This window comes from Barbus barbus (genome assembly GCF_936440315.1).
Source record: "Barbus barbus genome assembly, chromosome: 26".
NCBI classification, from domain to species: Eukaryota; Metazoa; Chordata; class Actinopteri; order Cypriniformes; family Cyprinidae; genus Barbus; species Barbus barbus.
The window spans coordinates 6,208,598-6,226,753 of record NC_136754.1 but is presented as its reverse complement, the minus strand read 5'-3'; the positions used below and the strand labels follow the sequence as shown (position 1 = coordinate 6,226,753).

Genomic DNA, 18,156 nt, shown 5'->3' with positions numbered 1-18,156 from the left:
ATTTGATAGTATTTGGTGTTTTTGCCTTTATTTTGATAGGACAGTTGAGTAATGACAGGAAGTGACGTGGAAGAGAAAGGTCTGCAAGCCAGGAATCAAACTCGGGAGGCCCGTATGTAACAGCGCTAAATCCCGGTATGCTGCCCACAAGGCTATTAGCGCCAACATGCAGTTCTTTTTTATTTAGTCATTTATTTTATTTATTTAGTCATTTAGCAGACGCTTTTATCCAAAGCGACTTACAAATGAGGACATAAGAAGCAATCAAAACCAACAAAAGAGCAACAACGTGCAAGTGCTATTACAAGTCTTGGTTAGCCTAACGCAGTACAGATAATTATTATTATTATTGTTATTTTTTAATAAAAAGACATAGATAAAATACAATTAGAATAGATAGTGCTAGAGTTAGAGGGTCAAGTAAAGATGGAACAGATGAGTTTTTAGCCGTTTCTTGAAGATGGGTAAGGATTCGGCTACACAGATTGAGTTGGGTAGGTCATTCCACCAGATGGGAACAGTTAATGAAAAAGTCTGTGAAAGTGTTTTTCTGTGTCTTTGGGATGGTACAATAATTTGTTGTTCACTTGAAGAACGCAAGCTTCTAGAGGGCACATAAGTCTGAAGTAAAGAATTTAGGTAAAGGGGTGCAGAGCCAGTGGTGGTTCTGTAGGCAAACATTAATGCCTTGAATTTAATGCGAGCAGCTATTGGTAGCCAGTGCAAATTGATGAACAGAGGCGTGACGTGCGTTCTTTTCGGCTCATTAAAGATTAATCTTGCAGCGGCATTTTGGATTAATTGTAGAGGTTTAATAGAATTGGCTGGAAGACCTGCCAAGAGAGCATTGCAATAGTCAAGTCTGGACAGAACAAGAGCCTGAACAAGGAGTTGTGTTGCATGTTCTGAGAGAAAGGGCCTGATCTTCTTAATATTATATAATGCAAATCTGCAGGACCGGGCAGTTTTAACAATGTGGTCTGAGAAATTCAGCTTATCATCAATCACAACTCCAAGGTTTCTGGCTGTTTTTGAAGGAGTTATGGTAGATGAGCCTAACTGGAAGCTGAGATTGTGATGAAGCGATGGGTTAGCTGAAATTACAAGCAGTTCTGTCTTAGCTAGGTTAAGTTGAAGGTGATGGTCCATCATCCAGCAAGAAATGTCTGTTAGACACGCAGAGATGCGAGTAGCTATCGTCGGATCATCAGGATGGAATGAGAGGTAGAGTTGAGTGTCATCAGCATAGCAGTGATATGAAAAGCCATGTTTCTGAATGACAGAACCTAGTGATGCCATGTAGACAGAAAAGAGAAGTGGTCCAAGAACTGAGCCCTGAGGCACCCCAGTAGCTAGATCAGGGATTGGCAACTTCGGTCCTGGAGGGCCGGTGTCCTGCAGAGTTTAGCTCCAACCCTAATCAAACACACCTGAAGAAGCTAATCAATGTCTTCAGGATCACTAGAAAGTTACAGGCAGGTGTGTTTGATTAGGGTTGGAGCTAAACTCTGCAGGACACCGGCCCTCCAGGACCGAAGTTGCCCATCCCTGAGCTAGGTCCAAGATACTTTGAAGGACCTATCAGAGAGGTAAGACTCAAACCACTGGAGTGCGGTTCCTGAGAAGCCCTTTCTCAGCAGACAAATCTAGCAAGATGAGTAATGAAGATTTGTCAGCCGCTCTTGCAAGTCTTAGGGCTTCAACAACAGAAAGCAAGGCAGTTTCGGTCGAATGTCCACTTCTGAAGCCAGATTGGTTACTGTCCAGGAGGTTGTTCTGTGTGAGAAAGACAGAGACTTGGTTGAACACAACTCGTTCAAGTGTTTTTGCAATGAAAGGAAGAAGGGAAACCGGTCTATAGTTCCCAAAAAGAGTTGGGTTAAGAGTGGGTTTTTTAAGAAGTGGAGTTATACGAGCCTTTTTTAACAGGAGCATGATGGCATGGATCTTAAGCAGAGGTGGAAAGTAATGAATTACATTTACAAGCGTTCCTGTAATTGACTAGCTTTGTGTAGATACTTTGTGTCTACTTCTACTTTTTCAAGTAATTTAAAAAATCTGTCATTTTACTTAAGTATATTTTGTTTGAAGTATTGTACTTCGCTACATTTTAAAACACATAAATTGTTTAAAATTAAAATATAAATCGCACCCTCAAAACTACTTCAGTAAATAATGAGCAGGAGAACAAACTGGCGCTAAAGTCGCAAGAAAGGTGGAGACGGACAAGACAGGCAGTAGTGGTGTAGAGCCAGCTGAAAATGAAACCCCCGTCGTGCTGAAGTTGAACTTGAAGGAAATGAACCTCTGGCCATATTTAAGCTCTATTAGGCAGTATAAGGCAGTATTAGGCAGTTTGCCTAGGGAGACCAAACTAGCAGCTTATAAAATCTCGACATCAAACTTTAACAAGAATGTAAGGTAAATAGCCAACTTGATCGTTGTATTGGTTGTTAAAATGAAGCTTTGACAGTTTAGCAAGAGATTTTGCACAAATTAGGCAAAAAGACAGTGGTGCAGAACAACTTAATCCAGGGGCCTCATTCATAAAGCGTGCGTATGCACAGATTTGATTTTAGAGTGTGTGTATGCTTCAATCCATGCCAGAGGTCATATTTATAGGCCCATTTCACAATATGCCGACCAACAGCGGAAGTAGGGAAGCGGTACGTCCGGTCGCGCCGCGGCCCGCTACGATTGTTTTCTCCATAGACAAAATACCTAGATGCCTCATTGGCCGCTTTGAGCCATTGCTGCGATACGTCAACCGTCCGCCATGTTTGTGAGGGCAAGACTGCTTTAAAAACAAATGGAGGTAAACGGGGAAGCTGCGGTTTTTTCGGATAAAAACACAACGTTTACATTTAATTATTACATACAGATCTCTCTGCCTTGCAAACGACTCCTAATTGATGTCGTAACATGTAAAGGATCGCTGTCATCATTCAAATTATTTAATTTAGAACAGCGAGCTGCAAGAACAGCTTACATTTCCAAAAACCTGCAGTAGGCCTACTCCTACAAGAAAAAGTGCGTACGTCTGCTCAGATCCTGACGTGACGCTAAGCACTTTTCCACGTCAAAGATCATCTTTATAAATATGAGCGTTGGCATATGCACCATATATAGATGCCTCATTAGCGACTGTTTTTATAGGCCGCTATACGTAAGCCGTCCGCCATATTGTAGCGGTGAACTTGACTGTCACGGTTCGGTTTCTGCCTAGTTTCCTTTTTGTCCTTATTTGGCATTTCCTGTCCTAGTTTAGTTAATTATCATTCAGATCACCTGTGTTATATTAATTATCTTGTTTCTCTTTGGTTGTTCCCTTTATAAGTCCTCAGTTCTCCCTCAGTCTTTGTCTTGGTTTAATGTTGTATTTATGGCTAAGTGTGGTAATGTTTAATAAAGCATACTCCTTTTCGTCCATTCCTCATCGTGCGCATTCCTCTACAACCACAGCCCTTAACATTGACGTCATTCACCATAGTAATCACTGAATATTCGAAAGATGCCACTTATGTGAATCCTAATTTTGAGTTTATTTATAGCAATGTCATTTTTGGCTTTCATGAATGTTAAAAAGTGACGCTTATTTTATAAACCTTATTTTCCTGTTAGCTAAATATATTCATAAATGTAAATTTTCTAAATGCAAACCTCTTCTTTTAAGATTCAAACTTGAAATGAAAATGTATTTTGATTCCGAGTTCTCTATGAACATAAAAGCAATAAAAACACTGACTTTGTTGAAGAACTTGGCACTTCCTTTGGACTGAAAGACTGAATGTCCTGAACGGTTGTTGTATTATGTTTTGACGATGAATTATTATTATTTTTTTTTTAAGCATTCAAAAAAAAATTAAATAATAAAAAAAAAAAATGTGAAAGGTGCCACAATCATGCACAGAACGAGGAAACCCATTAAGTAAAATATAATTAAAAAAATAAGTTAAGTGAATTGCCAAGTTCACTTAACTTTTAAAAAAATTATTACTTCATTTTAAGGCAACGGGTTTCCTCTTTTTTTTTTTTTTAGTTAAGTCAACTTATCACTTTTTACAGTGCACACTTCATAAATGAGGCCCCAGTTCTCCTCTGGAACCAACACGGTTTATTTCTAGGCTGCAATAATATTTTAAAAATAACCCAAAGAACATTGAAAGCACGAACATCTATCTGTACAATGTCAAAATTTTGCCTATATCAACTGTATAAATATAAAACATTAATTCATTTATGTTGTTTTAATTATAATTTTCATCGTTTTAAAAATCCTTCAACTCTATATCCAGATATAAACTGTAGATTTAATTAGAAATTTAAATTTGAATCCCTATGTTTGGTCCCCATTATACATGTCTGTTCATGTACAGTAATAAGCTTATGTTTCTTGTGTAAGCCTGTATTTGTTTAATATGAGGTACTATGCTGTTACTGTATGACAAAATGAGTCACTATGAAAGATGTTTTTATTTTATAATGCTGTGGAAAAATAACCACATACAATTAAAAAAAAAGTTGCTGTGGGGAAAAAGCACATGGGTCATATTTTTCTTTAGTATTTTACATTTTAACATGAATAAAACAAAACAAACAAAATAAAGTTAATCATAAACAATATGAAGTACAGGTGTTTTTTTAACAGGAGCATGAGGAAATGGATCTTAAGAGTCACACTGAAACATGCTCTCACATTCACACACTATAAACAGTATTGCACATTCATTCCCTCATCTTTCCGACTCTGATATGTGAATTTGATTCATCAAATTCATTGTCCTCTCATCATACATAAAAGGTGCCACATAAGTCTCAAAGTCATAAGAGATTTAACATTGAGAGTTAATAAAAAAACTCAACATCAAAAACTGACAAATCTGATTAAAAATGCTCATTTGTTGAACCCAAATATATTGATCATTGCATATTTTGAATGTTTAAACTTTTAGTATAGGCTAAAGGTGATGTACATTTCAGCCGGATTTTAAGCAGAAACATCTTCTGCACAAATTGAGGTTTTCTGCAGAGCAGCAAGGTTTTTGAGCTCATAATGAAAGCCCTTCTTTATTTATATTAGCATAAAAGCGATTTTACAGAATTTGGGACTTGAATAATGAATAAATCGCTTCCATTTTAGTATTATTTTAAACCTTCTCTCATGATCTGATTCAGCATCCATTTACAGAATTTAGACAAATGTACAAATCATGAACATAAAAAAAATTTTTTAAACAATTTTCGGCTTTACATTGCTTATACCAAAAACCATTCGATCTCTGACCCCTTACCGCCATCTTAGAAAAATACTATAAAAGCGCTTTCAAATGCAATTTAGTTCAGATACAAATATGGAAAAGCACTCTACTCTACTTTGAAAGTGTGAAGGACAAATACATGGACACTTCAGAGAAAGAGAAAGATCACATTCAGTTATTTCCTCCACATCATCAAACACACACTCTCTCACACACATAGAAACACAAAGCATCAAATACTCATGAGGTTTTCTTGGAAGGAGGCAGAGCGTGTGTTCAGAGAAGAGTACGTAAGCTCACTTTGACACTCTGTGAGTAGCATCCATTTGTGAAAAATCCTAAAATGTTACATATACTCCAGCTTTCAGAGTTAAAAGCACTGGTGGCGTTTACCCAGATACTCACGTCTCCGTCCTATCAGAAGAGTTCAAACTGGCAGCGGACAGCTATTCCTATGAGGAGCTCGGGCAGTGTGAGCAGTGGTGATGTGAGCGGGCCATACAGTGAGTTCTTTCACAAGCGATTGTCGACACCTGCAGTATTCTTCAACTCGCTGACTCGTTCTGCAATATCACATTGTGGATTATACAATCAGTGTGAGCCCACCCACAATTACCATAATTTAAAACACATCATATTTTATTAGGTTGATTGATGGGACAGATCTAAACAGGTCCAGTGTAAACTCCAGTGCATAGCGATCAGGCTTTCACTGGGCTTTACACCCAATAGTTGATGGCTTCTGGTGCCCTCCAGCCTTCTATTGGCCTTTCTTTCAGCCAATACGATTCACATGGAGAAACCCGTTCAATGGCTGCTTTGTAGTGTCTGAGTGAGGTGCAGAGATTTTAGAGCATTGGTTTTACTACATCAACCCATCTTCTTCAAATTTGGAAAGAAGAGGGAAAGATGATAAGGTTTATATGCTTTCTCTCCGCTCATCGCTGTGACCTCTTGTGATTTCCTCTTCTGCTGCAGTCATTTATTAATTTGGCACTTTTTTCTTTCAATCATGTTGTAAAGGTAGAAAATGCAATGTGTGTGTTTGTGTGTTTGCATATAGTTGTGTTGGAGAGAAAGTTTTCATACTGTAAGAGTGTGATAAATTGAATGTGTACCATATATTTTCATCCATGGAAGTGCTTTTTTGTTGGCAAATGTGTTTGTTTCACACATGAGTCTGCATTCTCTGCGTGTGTCTTTGAGAGTATTCTGTGGGCGGGGTTGAATATGGAAACTGGGCGGAGCTGGGGTATTTTCCCGTGTTAGCGTCTTGACTCGTCCCTACACCTTCTCCTGTAGGATACATTTCATAGGCTGGTCCTGCCTCCAAAGGCGGGGCAAAGCCTAACCTGTATTGAGGTGTCGTTGAATAAGCATAGCTGTCAAAAGCCAGCGGATTGGTAGATTCCAGCAGGCCACGTTCTCCAGAAAAGTCTGTGGTCTTGGACACAGGGTTGGGTGGGGCTTGAATTTGAGATACCCTGGCAATGGTGTTAAAATGGGCGTATGTGTTGTGAGCAATTCGGGAAGCAGGCCGGGGCTCGTAACGGCCTGTGGGTGCCGGATGAATGTTGGCCGGTGGGCCGCCGGCTTTCGCCGAAACTGAAGCGGGATTCAGTGGCCGAAATTCCTGGTACAACAGGGAGCGGGTAGAGGTGCGGACCTCGTCATGTGTCGTAGCTCGAACGTTGTAATAGCCGTTGGTGGGGTCCTGAAATGACAGAAATATATTATTTCACTGATATATGTAATATTTCACAATGAAGTTTGCTCATGTAAATTTCATGGGTTAAACTCAGCCTTTGCAATAGGAATCTGCAAGATTGAGAGTTTTGTCTGAGGCATCACACAAGTTGGTCATGGTTTGCTGAAATGTCTCTAATGTGACCACACATTTAGTCCTGGTTTATAGGCACTGCATAGGAGTGTGTAAACATCTGTGTGTTTGTACACACTAACATTAAAAAGTGTGGGGTTGGTAAGATTTGAATGATTTTCAATCTTCAGTATCACATGACCATTCAAAATCATTCTAATATGCTGAATTTATACTCCAGAAACATTTCATATTATTATCATTATGTTGTTGATTATTATTATTATGCTGAAAACTGTAGTGCTTAATATTTTTTTGGAAACTGTAATACATTTTTTCAGTATTCTTTGATGAAAATAAAGTCTTACTGACACCAAAATTCTGATAGTAAAATATACAAAGGAAAAACTATTCAAAAATAGTATTGGACCATAGCTATAATACTTCCTCTGTCTGTGTCAAACACTAAAGCTAAAGTGTGTAATTTCTGCACCACCAGCATCAGCAAACAGGATTTGAAAAAATAATGGCAGGGTTTCAAGAACGCTCCTCCTGTTTGCTTTTGATCAGGCAAATAGATAGCCCTGCCCCAAACTCACAGCATTGGTTGAGGTCTCAAACAGTGAAATGTTTTGATAGTGCCACAGTATTTTTTACACTTTAAGAGGCAATCAACGTACTTAAATGTAAACTGACTGTAAAAAGTAAACTGGAATTCCAAACCAATTGTAGACTTCTCCTTTAAGTATAGCACTGATGTATCTATATGCACCTGCGCTGTTTCTTACCTTGGGCTCCATCTCTTCCACCTTGGGCTCCACCGTGTCGCTCTGGAGGTCCTGCTTCAGGTCCATGTCATCTTTGAAGGGCTGGGTGGAGGGAGAGAGGGAGACAGAGGGAAGAAACTAAACCATCAAACGACAAAAAACACACACACGGAGAGAGGGAGGAAGAGAGAAGGAGAGAGAGGGAGGAAAACAGGATATCAGCTTTATCAGAATTGGTGAAGAATAGATTTTCTTAAGTTTGTGGTGGAAAGAAAGTCTTTCACCATTAGAAACTTTTTATTTACAGATTTATCTTTTATTTATCTATTCAACAATATCTTTCTTTATTTCACTCTTATGGATAAAATTAAGCAGAAATGGCCCATTTTGAAAAGCACTAAAACTGAATATAAACTATGTTTACATGCACTTTAATAGTTTAATTTCAGTCTGGCTCAAAGGTAATGTACTAAATATGTACCAATCCAGCGTTTGCTGCCAACGCTGGACTAGATAATGTGATAGTAGAGATGTTATAGAGCAGTTAAACCATATTCAAATAAACACTAGATGCTTCAGCAACAAGTCATTTTTCTGTTTTCACTGAAAGCAAAGATGCTGCACAATGGAATATAATCACAATATGATTGATATTTCATACTGCTACACTACCATTCAAAAGTTTGGGATCAGAAAGATTTTCTTTTAAAAGAAATTAAAACAATAAATGAAAATGAATAAAGGAGGCATTAAACTGATAACAATAATTGTTAACAAAAGCTTTCTATATCAAATAAATGATGTTCTTCTGAAATTTCAATTCATTAAAAAAATGGCTTCCCCAAATATTATAGCCTACAGCACAACTGTTTTCAACATTGATAATAATAAGAAATATCTTGAGCACCAAATCAGCATATTAGAATGATTTTCATCATTACATCAAGGATCATGTGATACTAAAGACTGGAGTAATTATGCTGAAAATTCAGTTTCTCATCATAAGAAAAAAATACATTTGAAAATATTTTCAAATAATAATATAATATTTCACAATATACTATGCTGTATTTTTGGTTAAATAAATGCAGCCTTGGTGAGCATAAGGGACTACTTTCAAAAACATTAAAAATCGTACTGACCCCAAACGTTTGAACTGCAGTGATTCATAATGTTTTAAAACCATGTGGCCGACAAAATTTTGTCATACTTCTCTGCAGCTGGATAGGTGAACTAACCAAACTAACCATCAATGTGAACTAACCAAACTCTGACATGACAGACTTAAGAAATCTTTATTTTTTATGGGTAACAAAATAGCATGTCTGACCTGACCATATATTTTCTGACAGCCTGACAATCTAGTTTATGCTATAGATACTCACAGAATACATAGCTTTTACCATTCGTGTGGCTGTGGAGGCGCCGGCAGCCTCTTCCTCAAGACTGTGAGTCTCCTTGTTGACCGTTTCCACCTTAATGTCTGGCTTCAACGTGACTCCACGACGACCTGCAAGCATAATAGATCACTGACTCAAAGCCTCACTTCATTTTAATCAATGAAATTATTTAATGGTTCCATTAAATCACAGCAGTTTATAGGCACTATTCTGAAAGCAAGATTATGATTTCAGTCATTTTATTGTTACCTCAGACTGAACCTACAACGTATGTGTTAGCAGGCTGTTCAATAGAAGGTAGGACATAAATCTTTAGCATGTGTCTCATTAAAATGGATAGTTTGCAATGCAATGAGCTGACGTCATGAAACGTTGTTTCAATGAAAAAAAAAGCATAAAGCTGTTTTTGCATAAATGGTAAAACCTGCTGAGAATTTTCTTCTGTTTCTGTTAAGTTTGCAATTTTCAGTAATGTTTATTCTAATTTCTGTTTATCCATTATTTTCCATTAGTGAGGGAAGGGTATTAACAAAAATGTTAATAGTAGTTCTAAAAATAGAATTATTATTGAAATTAATAAATAAACAACATATATTTTACGTAAATACATTACATTTCAATTTTGAATATGAGGTAAAATATGATTTAGATGTTTTAGACATGCTTTCTTTTCTGTTTTGTAGCCACACAGGGGCACCAAACCATAATCAAGCATTTTTTGTTCACCATTTGACTTTCAGAGCATTGCCTTTTATTACACATGAATATTTATTTTCTTAGAATCTGAATCCCAGTGATAATTTGGACAAATTCATCACAAACAAATGAACATGAAACACAGATGCACACACACACATACACAGTATACTCACTGCCTTTGCGCTGTCGATACAGATAGAATATCAGAGCAAACAGGAGGAGCAGAAGCAAAATGGAAGATCCAACAGATCCACCTGCTATCACACCAACAGGCACTATATCTGAGAGAGAGAGAGAGGCAGGTATAAACATACAGACACTATTCTTCAGACAGAGAGAGACAGGCTAAACAGACGTTTGTATTACCTACAGATGCTATGTTTAAGTCCAAGACAGACAGTATAATATCCACAGGTACTACATCTGAGAGAGACACATATTATAGAAAGGAATGAGATATCTGAGAGAGACAGCTATAATACCTACAGACACCACTATGTGAGAGAGAGAGACCTATGGATGCTATATCTGAGAGGGAACGACAGGTAAAACAGAAAGTCACCTATACTATAGCTGAGACAGACAAGAATGATATCTACAGGCATTATATAACTGATAAAAACATTTATGTACATTACATCTGAGAGCACAACAGGTGTTATCTATAGGTGTTATATATCTGAAAGAATGACACCTACAGGTAATATATCTGACAGAGAGACCGGTATAATATCTACAGACATTAAAAAAGACACTTATGGACATTATATCTGAGTGAAAAACGTATTATATCTACAGCCAAAGAGAAAGACATCTACACAACCTAAAGATTACACTATATCTGTGGGACAGACAGACAGGTATTATACCTACAGATGCTATATCTGAAAGAGAGGAAGAGAGGTGTTACATATCTGATATAGACCTATGAAAGTATGAATGTTCTATATCTGAGGGTTATTATACCTACAGGCATTATACCTAAGAAAGAGACAGAGAGGGAGAGAATAAGACAGGTCTATAGACACTATACTGTATCTACCAGTGTTTTTTCCTGACCTGTCTCCTCCAGCGTGATGATCATGGTTCCTGGTCCAAAGGCGTTCCATGCCGTGCAGTTGTAGGTGGACTGGAAGTCAGACTCCATGACATTATTGATGGTGAGTGTGGACAGAACGGAGCCCCCTTGTGACGCAGGTCGGCTCTGCTCTACTGTGTACCTCTCCAACAGCGTCCCTCTCTCTTTTTCCCACACATTCTCCTTCCAGGCCCAAACCTGCAGAAAAACATGCATGCATTCACACACACACACACATTAGTAAATACACACACAAGCAGGGCTTCACAGGCGTTGCAGCCCTTTTAGGATTTTGCTCTGAACTGTGGGAGAGCAGATAGTTCATACAAAATGAACAACACTGCATCAAATATTCACAGCACTAATGTCCCTCTCAAACTGACAACAGAGCGACAGAGAGCGGGGGGCGCAACAAGAAGGACGAGAGGATGAGGAACAAAAAGCATATGGCCCACTCTCCTTTCCTCTCCTCCACTTTCTTTCCTCATTTATTCCATTATTCATTATCTCATAAGTACCGTCTTCACATTAAGGCCAGTCCTGTTGTGTCATGTCTCATTATCCAGTGAGCGATCAGACAGAGAAAGAGAGCAACAGAGGAGTGTGAGTCTCTATTACTAAACTCATGCATAATAGTATTATTACGGGGAAATCTACTTTTAATTTCATTTTTATCCGCTTTAATAACTTGCTTAAATATTACTCCAATGGCTCATTCCACTTTAAGTTTGTGGACTGTTTATTTATTTATTTTTAATTATTCCGTTTTTTACTACTACTTTTTCCCTCTATTTTCACTATTCTTGCTTTACTTTTTTGGTTATTTTAATTGATAATTTAGAAGCTATTATTTTATTTGTTAATATTACCATTTGTTTACTATTTTTAATACTGCTTTAATACTGTTATTTTATTGGACTGTTGTTTTATTATATTTTTTATAAATTTCCTTTTATTATTCATTCCATTGAAACCATTCCCATTGTTAATACTATAGTTGTTCCTTCTATTTTCACTTACTTTACGTTTTTGCCATTATCATTTAAAAATGTAAATTAAAAAAATATATTGTTAATATTACTAATATTATAGTGCTTATAGAAAGTCTTCATACCCCTTCATTTTTTTCACATTTTGTTATGTTGTGTTATGTTAAACTGCTTTAAATTAAATTACTTGAAATTACTTTTTTTCCCATATACACCCCACTCACCATAATCACAAAGCAAAAAACGGATTTATCAAAACTTTGCAAATTTATTAAAAAGGAAACACTGAAAAAATGACATTGCACAAGTCTTCATACCTGTAACTCAAAATTTAGTTAAAGCACTTTGGCAAGAATTACAGCCTCAGGTCTTTTTGGGTATGATGCAACAAGCTTTGCATATCTGCATTTGTTTTTGTTTTTGTCATTCTTGTCTTTAGATCATCTCAAGCTCTGTCGGTTGGCTGGGGACCATCGGTGTACAGCCATTTATAGGTTTCTCCAAAGATGTTTGATTGGTTCCAAGTCCCAGCTCTGGCTGGGCCACTCGAGGACGTTCATAGAGTTGTCCCTAAGCCACTCCTCCATGCCAGATCATGGAGCTCAACCAGAGTGACCATCAGTGTCTTGATCAGCTCTCTAACCAAGATCCTTCTCCTTCGATTGCTCAGTTTGGCCAGGAGGCTAGATCTAGGAAGAGTCCTGATTGTTTCAAACTTCATCCATTAAGGATTATGGAGGCCAAATGCTCCTGTGAACCTTCAACACAACAGCCCCCCCCCCCCCCCCCCCCCCCCCCCCCCAACACAATCCGGTCTCTCAGCTCCGCAGGCCATTCTTTTGACCTCAAGGTTTTTGCTCTGACATCCATTTCAGCTGTTAAACGTTATATAGACAGGTGTGTGTGCCTTTCCAAATCATGTCCAATCAACTGATTTTGCCACAGGTTAACTCCAATCGGAGTATAGAAACATCTCAAAGACGATCCAGTGAAACTGAAATGCTCCTGATCTAAATTTCAAGTGTCAAAGCAAAGGGTATATGAAGACTTGTGCAATGTAATTTTTTCAGTGTTTCCTTTTTAATAAATTTGGAAAGTTGTGATAAATCCGGTTTTTGCTTTGTCATTATGGTGAGTGGGGTGTAGATTTATTTGGAAAAAAGTAATTTATAGCAGTTTAACCTAACACAACATAAAAAAAATGTGAAAAAAATGAAGAGGTATGAAGACTTTCTATAGGCACTGTAATATTAGTTAATATTACTATTTGTTTTATATGAATAATTTTATTATTTTATTTTATTGGGCTGTTTTATTTTATTTTATTTTATAATCCATTCCTTTTTTCTTTGTTAATACTACAATTTGTTTCCTATATTTTCACTATTCTTCTTTACCTTTTTGCAGTTATTTTTAAATGATTTGATCTGTTAATATTTGTTTTCTTTGTTTACTACTTTAATACCACTATTTTTACTTTTCTTATTTTTATTTATTATATTTATTTTATTGATTTATGCTGAATTTATTTTATTTTTATACACCATATTTTATTTTATTTGTTAATACTAAGGTTTACTGCATTTGCACTATTATTTGTTTTACCTATTCAGCACAGCAGTTTTTATTGTGACAAAGAAGCATGCTAAAATGAGAGAAAGGAAAAAGAGTGACTAGAAAGGTGGTTGAAGGAGAACGATAAAGATGAGGAGGGTGACTAGAGGACAGGTGGAAGGAAGAAGAAGAGAGAGAGAGTGAAGGAAGGAGGAAAAGTGGCAGAGCATTGAGTAAAGGGCTGAGATTGTTAAAAGCTCACTCATTTGTCTGTCATGCCGTGTCGTCTGCTGGTGATAATTGACACTGAAAGGTACAGGACTTTGTTCTGTGCCGTCACTCTTTTTCACCCCCTCCCCATCAGCCCTCCTCCATCTTTCATGTCTCATTTGATATCTTCTTGACCTCTATTTTTCACGCTTCCTTTGGCTCTCTCTCTCTCTCTCAGCTCTCTCAGTATTCAATCAAGTAAAGTGTAAAGATGATAAAGGAAGGATGCAAAACAAGTACAGTAAGAGACATTAATAGAACACATAAAGCTGAATAAAGAAACAGCACTGAAAACCCTGGGAAATTACTGTATATTGGCAATGCATAACCAGAATTTCCTACTTGTAAAAAAGGAGGAAGCAGCCCAACCTCAAAAGCACAAAGTTTAAAGCTCTAGAAAGAGACATTTCTTTACTAAAAAATCTTGATTATTTATTCCACATTCATTTTGATACAGTATCTGTGCAATGCATGAAATGCATGTTTGCGGTAAATCACAGCATGCCACATGTCCAAAATAACCTGCAATAGAAGCTATATTTATGTACTGTACAGAGTGGGATTTCAACTCACAATTTTGTCCGGCGGAGGGGTGCTGGCTATGTAGCACTTGATTTCCCCCTTCTCTCCTCTCACGGCATACTGGATCGGCTCACTCGAGATGATTGGAGGACCTGGACACCCAATCACATCATAAGAGAGTCATATCACACTTTTCAAATCTAGACATATTTTGGTGTAGTTATGTATGTGCTACTGACCATTGACTGTAAGAGTGACTTCTGTTTCTCCGACACCAATTCTGGGAACGATGGCTTTACACACATACTGTCCTGCATCTGCCTGACTCACAGACTTCAGGAATAACTGATTACTATTACTGAGGACCTGAACAACAAAGAGTTGAATAAAGAAAATAGACAGCATTAAAAATAGTCAATAGAGTGTTTTTTCTGAATGTGTACATGTGTACAAATATTTTTTATGTGTGTTAGAGGTGAGTGCACTTTGTAGGGTATAGATAGAATTATCTAGAGTGCACTAACCATACTGGAGCCTTTCTTGGTCCATGTGAGGGTGAGCGGAGGATTTCCTGACCATTTACAGTTGAGTGTGACATCAGAGTCAACATCCACTGTTACGGGCCTCGGCTCCACCACCAAAATTGGGCCAACTACATAAGAGAGACAACAAGGTTATTATATTTCACTTTAAACAATTAAGATGTTTATGAAAAATTCAAATGAACCACTAAAAGTAATTAAAAAACAAAAACATTTCCCTAAATGAAATTTTAAATCTGCATTTTAATAAATACATTTCTCACTCTGTGGCTGTGAAAATGGTGTTTTCTAGATATGGATTTTTTTTTAAAATTTAAATATGAGAATTAAATAAAAACACAATTTGCACAAGCAGAACTGCTTAGCAATGGCAAACTCATACAGTATAACACAAACCTATCAATAGACCTGTGGTAGATCTTTGGACAGATGGACTGAGATACTCACAGTGAACGTCCACCAAAATACTGACGTTAGTGCTGCCCACTGCATTAAAGACCAGGCAGGACACGGGCTCAGTGAAGAACGAGTGATCTGCAGTCGTCTCAAACACACTTTCTCTCGCTCCATCCAGAATAACGCCCCCTTTAGCCCACCTACAACACATTAGGGTTATTATAGTTAACTAAAACTCATGCAAAGAAATCATTACATTGTTAACTGAAACAAAATACAAAAAAGCTTTAGCTTATTGTATTTCAGCTATTTGCCAAGGCAGCATTTCTCATTTTCTTGAGGTACTAAAATAGCTAAAACCAAACCTTGAAAACAAATTAATAAAAACTATAGAGATATTTTAAGAAATAAATAAATTGAATAAATTACTAAACAAAAATGTCAAAAACACACAACAAAATGACAAATAAATTATAATAGTATCTAAACGATATAAAAATAACACTGCAACACAAACAATGTGCATACAGTATGTAAATCAGAGAGAGCACATGACTGTGATCAGCACATGCACCCACACTACACACTAACCTGTAGCCCATAATGGGAGGGTTGGCAGTGGCCTGGCAGGTAAATTTAACTCGCTCTCCTTCTAGAACCGAGCGAGGTTCTAGTGACAGGATGACTGTAGGAGGATCTGGGAGAGATTGAGAGGTCATTAGGGCCCTTCTTGTGGATATACAGTATGCCAGCACAGCAAAGTAGGTGTACAAACACTTACGGTGGACGTTGAGAGTAACATTGGCCCTCTTTCCCAGTGGGGCGGCCAGGTTTGAGGCCACACAGGTGAAATTTCGTCCTGTGTCTGTGTCCACTGGCTGGATCTCCAGAAAACTCTTTGTGGTCACCCTTTTCCTGTCCGCTAATACCTCCTGACAGACAGATAGAAATAATGTATAACGTTTGTTCTCATAACTGTGATTTTCATGCTATCTTCATTTGCTTGTGTGCTCACTCACAGTACTGGTATGGGCTCCCTCCACTATGATCCCATCTTTGTACCATTCTATCGTTGACAGTGGCTTTGCTCCTCGAGACACACAGGTGAGGTTATATGAGATTCCTGCTGTCAGCAGGATCTCTGGAGAGCCCTGGATAATAGGACCTTCAGGAGGAACTACACAGATAGAGAGATAATATGCTGAAAGTGATTTACTGTGGACAGATGTTAGATCTATAAATACGGACACATATATGGAATTTAGTTTCCTTGCAAATATAGTGTACTACACACAATTTTTCAAACGTTTTGGGTCAGTAAAATTTTAAAAGAATATATTTTATGCATCAAACTGATTAAAAGACATAGCAAACATTTATAATGGAAAAAATTATATTTAAAATAAATGCTGTTCTTTTAAACTTTCTATTCATTTTCAGTTATGTTATTTCTACAGAAATATTAAGTAGCACAACAGTTTTCAACATTGATAATACTAATAATATTTCTTGAGCATTAAGTCAGCATATTAGAATGATTTCTGAAGCATCACGTGACACTAAAGAGTGGAGATGCTGAAAACTCAGCTTTTGCCATCAGGAATAAATACAATTTTAAAATACATAAAAATAGAAAACTGTTATTTTAAATGGTTATAATATTTCTCAATTACTGTAGTTTTGAACAAAAAATGCAGCCTTGAGAAGTATAATTTTAAAAACATAAAAAAAAATCTTTCCAAACCCAATCTTTTGAATGGTAGTGTATGTGTGGAAAGTTTATTACCGCATTGTTTCACTTGTGTATGTAGTAATGTAACTTGTGTTAGTGATTTGAATTTTCAATGAAGTATATATAATGTTATGATGGCAATGTATACTTTTGCATATCAACATCATAAAAAAAGAGACATAAATAGTTAAATTGCTCCAAGGCAGCAGTACAGCATCTCTGGAGCTGCTATTAGTGTTCCTACAAAACAAGTTAAACAAAGAAAGCAGAATGTATTCTTTAGAAAGAGACTTTGTGTGTGTCGGTGGCTATGTTTGGACTGCACAGTGCATACTGTATACTGCATACTTTTTAAAAAATGATTTGTGAAGATTATGTACCAATGAATAACCTTCTCAGCAACAATCTCAGATATAAAAATAACTGACTTTTTTGTATTCAATTTTGTGCAGTTCAAATACTGAAATGTTAAACACAATACATATTGCTTTAGGTGCATTCATCACACTGGAAATGGAAACTCAAGTTGAGTGTATTGCATTCTGGGATACAGTGTTCCAGGCAGTGTGCTGTTGTTTACTGAATTGCACAAGAATTTCATGCAAAATATGTGCATACTTCTCGCATTATACATACTGTAAAAACCTTATAATGGCAGTATGCTATTCTGATTATATTCAGTGTGTACTCACTCAGAACAGTGAGTTTAGCTCTTCTGGACCTCAGAGCGGCTTCAGTGGCCTGACACTCGTACAGTGAGTCATCGGTCAGGTCCGCTGACGTGATCTCCAGATTATACTGCCCAACATCCAAGATACGCAAAACACGGTACCGTGGCCATGCTGAAACACACACCATCACACTTTAACACGACAAAATGTTTCATGCATCTATCATTTCAGATGCATATAATACTGTGCTGCAAAAAGCCCAGCATAGCATGTACAGTCAGAATTCATATTTGTTTTGTCTTGACTATTTTGCATGACTGTCCCTATTCCATGGATTTCCCCTCACAATAAACCTACAGCTCAAATGAATACATATTCTTTGTAAATTTTTTGAAAGCTCCAGCGATCTTTGAATTATAAAACCCAAACCATAGTTCATACAGCCAGTTTAGCCAATCA

The 18,156-nt window shown here is 37.1% G+C and overlaps 1 protein-coding gene across 3 annotated transcripts in view; it reads right to left on the bottom strand.

The window, feature by feature from the left end:
- Positions 1-4,455: 4,455 nt before the first annotated feature.
- kirrel1b (kirre like nephrin family adhesion molecule 1b) overlaps positions 4,456-18,156 on the bottom strand; it is a 35,171-nt gene continuing 21,470 nt past the window's right edge. Inside the window, exons 3-15 of one of the 3 annotated variants that reach the window (XM_079380190.1) lie at positions 17,719-17,868; positions 16,314-16,471; positions 16,076-16,226; positions 15,886-15,991; positions 15,346-15,494; positions 14,881-15,008; positions 14,596-14,722; positions 14,408-14,508; positions 11,003-11,219; positions 10,117-10,224; positions 9,230-9,354; positions 7,866-7,946; positions 4,456-6,972 (exon numbers count right to left, since the gene is read on the bottom strand). In XM_079380190.1, the coding sequence (XP_079236316.1) occupies positions 6,427-6,972; positions 7,866-7,946; positions 9,230-9,354; positions 10,117-10,224; positions 11,003-11,219; positions 14,408-14,508; positions 14,596-14,722; positions 14,881-15,008; positions 15,346-15,494; positions 15,886-15,991; positions 16,076-16,226; positions 16,314-16,471; positions 17,719-17,868 (2,147 nt within the window). In that variant the 3' untranslated portion in view covers positions 4,456-6,426. Of the gene's footprint in view, positions 6,973-7,865; positions 7,983-9,229; positions 9,355-10,116; positions 10,225-11,002; positions 11,220-14,407; positions 14,509-14,595; positions 14,723-14,880; positions 15,009-15,345; positions 15,495-15,885; positions 15,992-16,075; positions 16,227-16,313; positions 16,472-17,718; positions 17,869-18,156 lie in introns of all 3 variants that reach the window. The other 2 variants (XM_079380188.1, XM_079380189.1) reach the window with 2 other exon arrangements.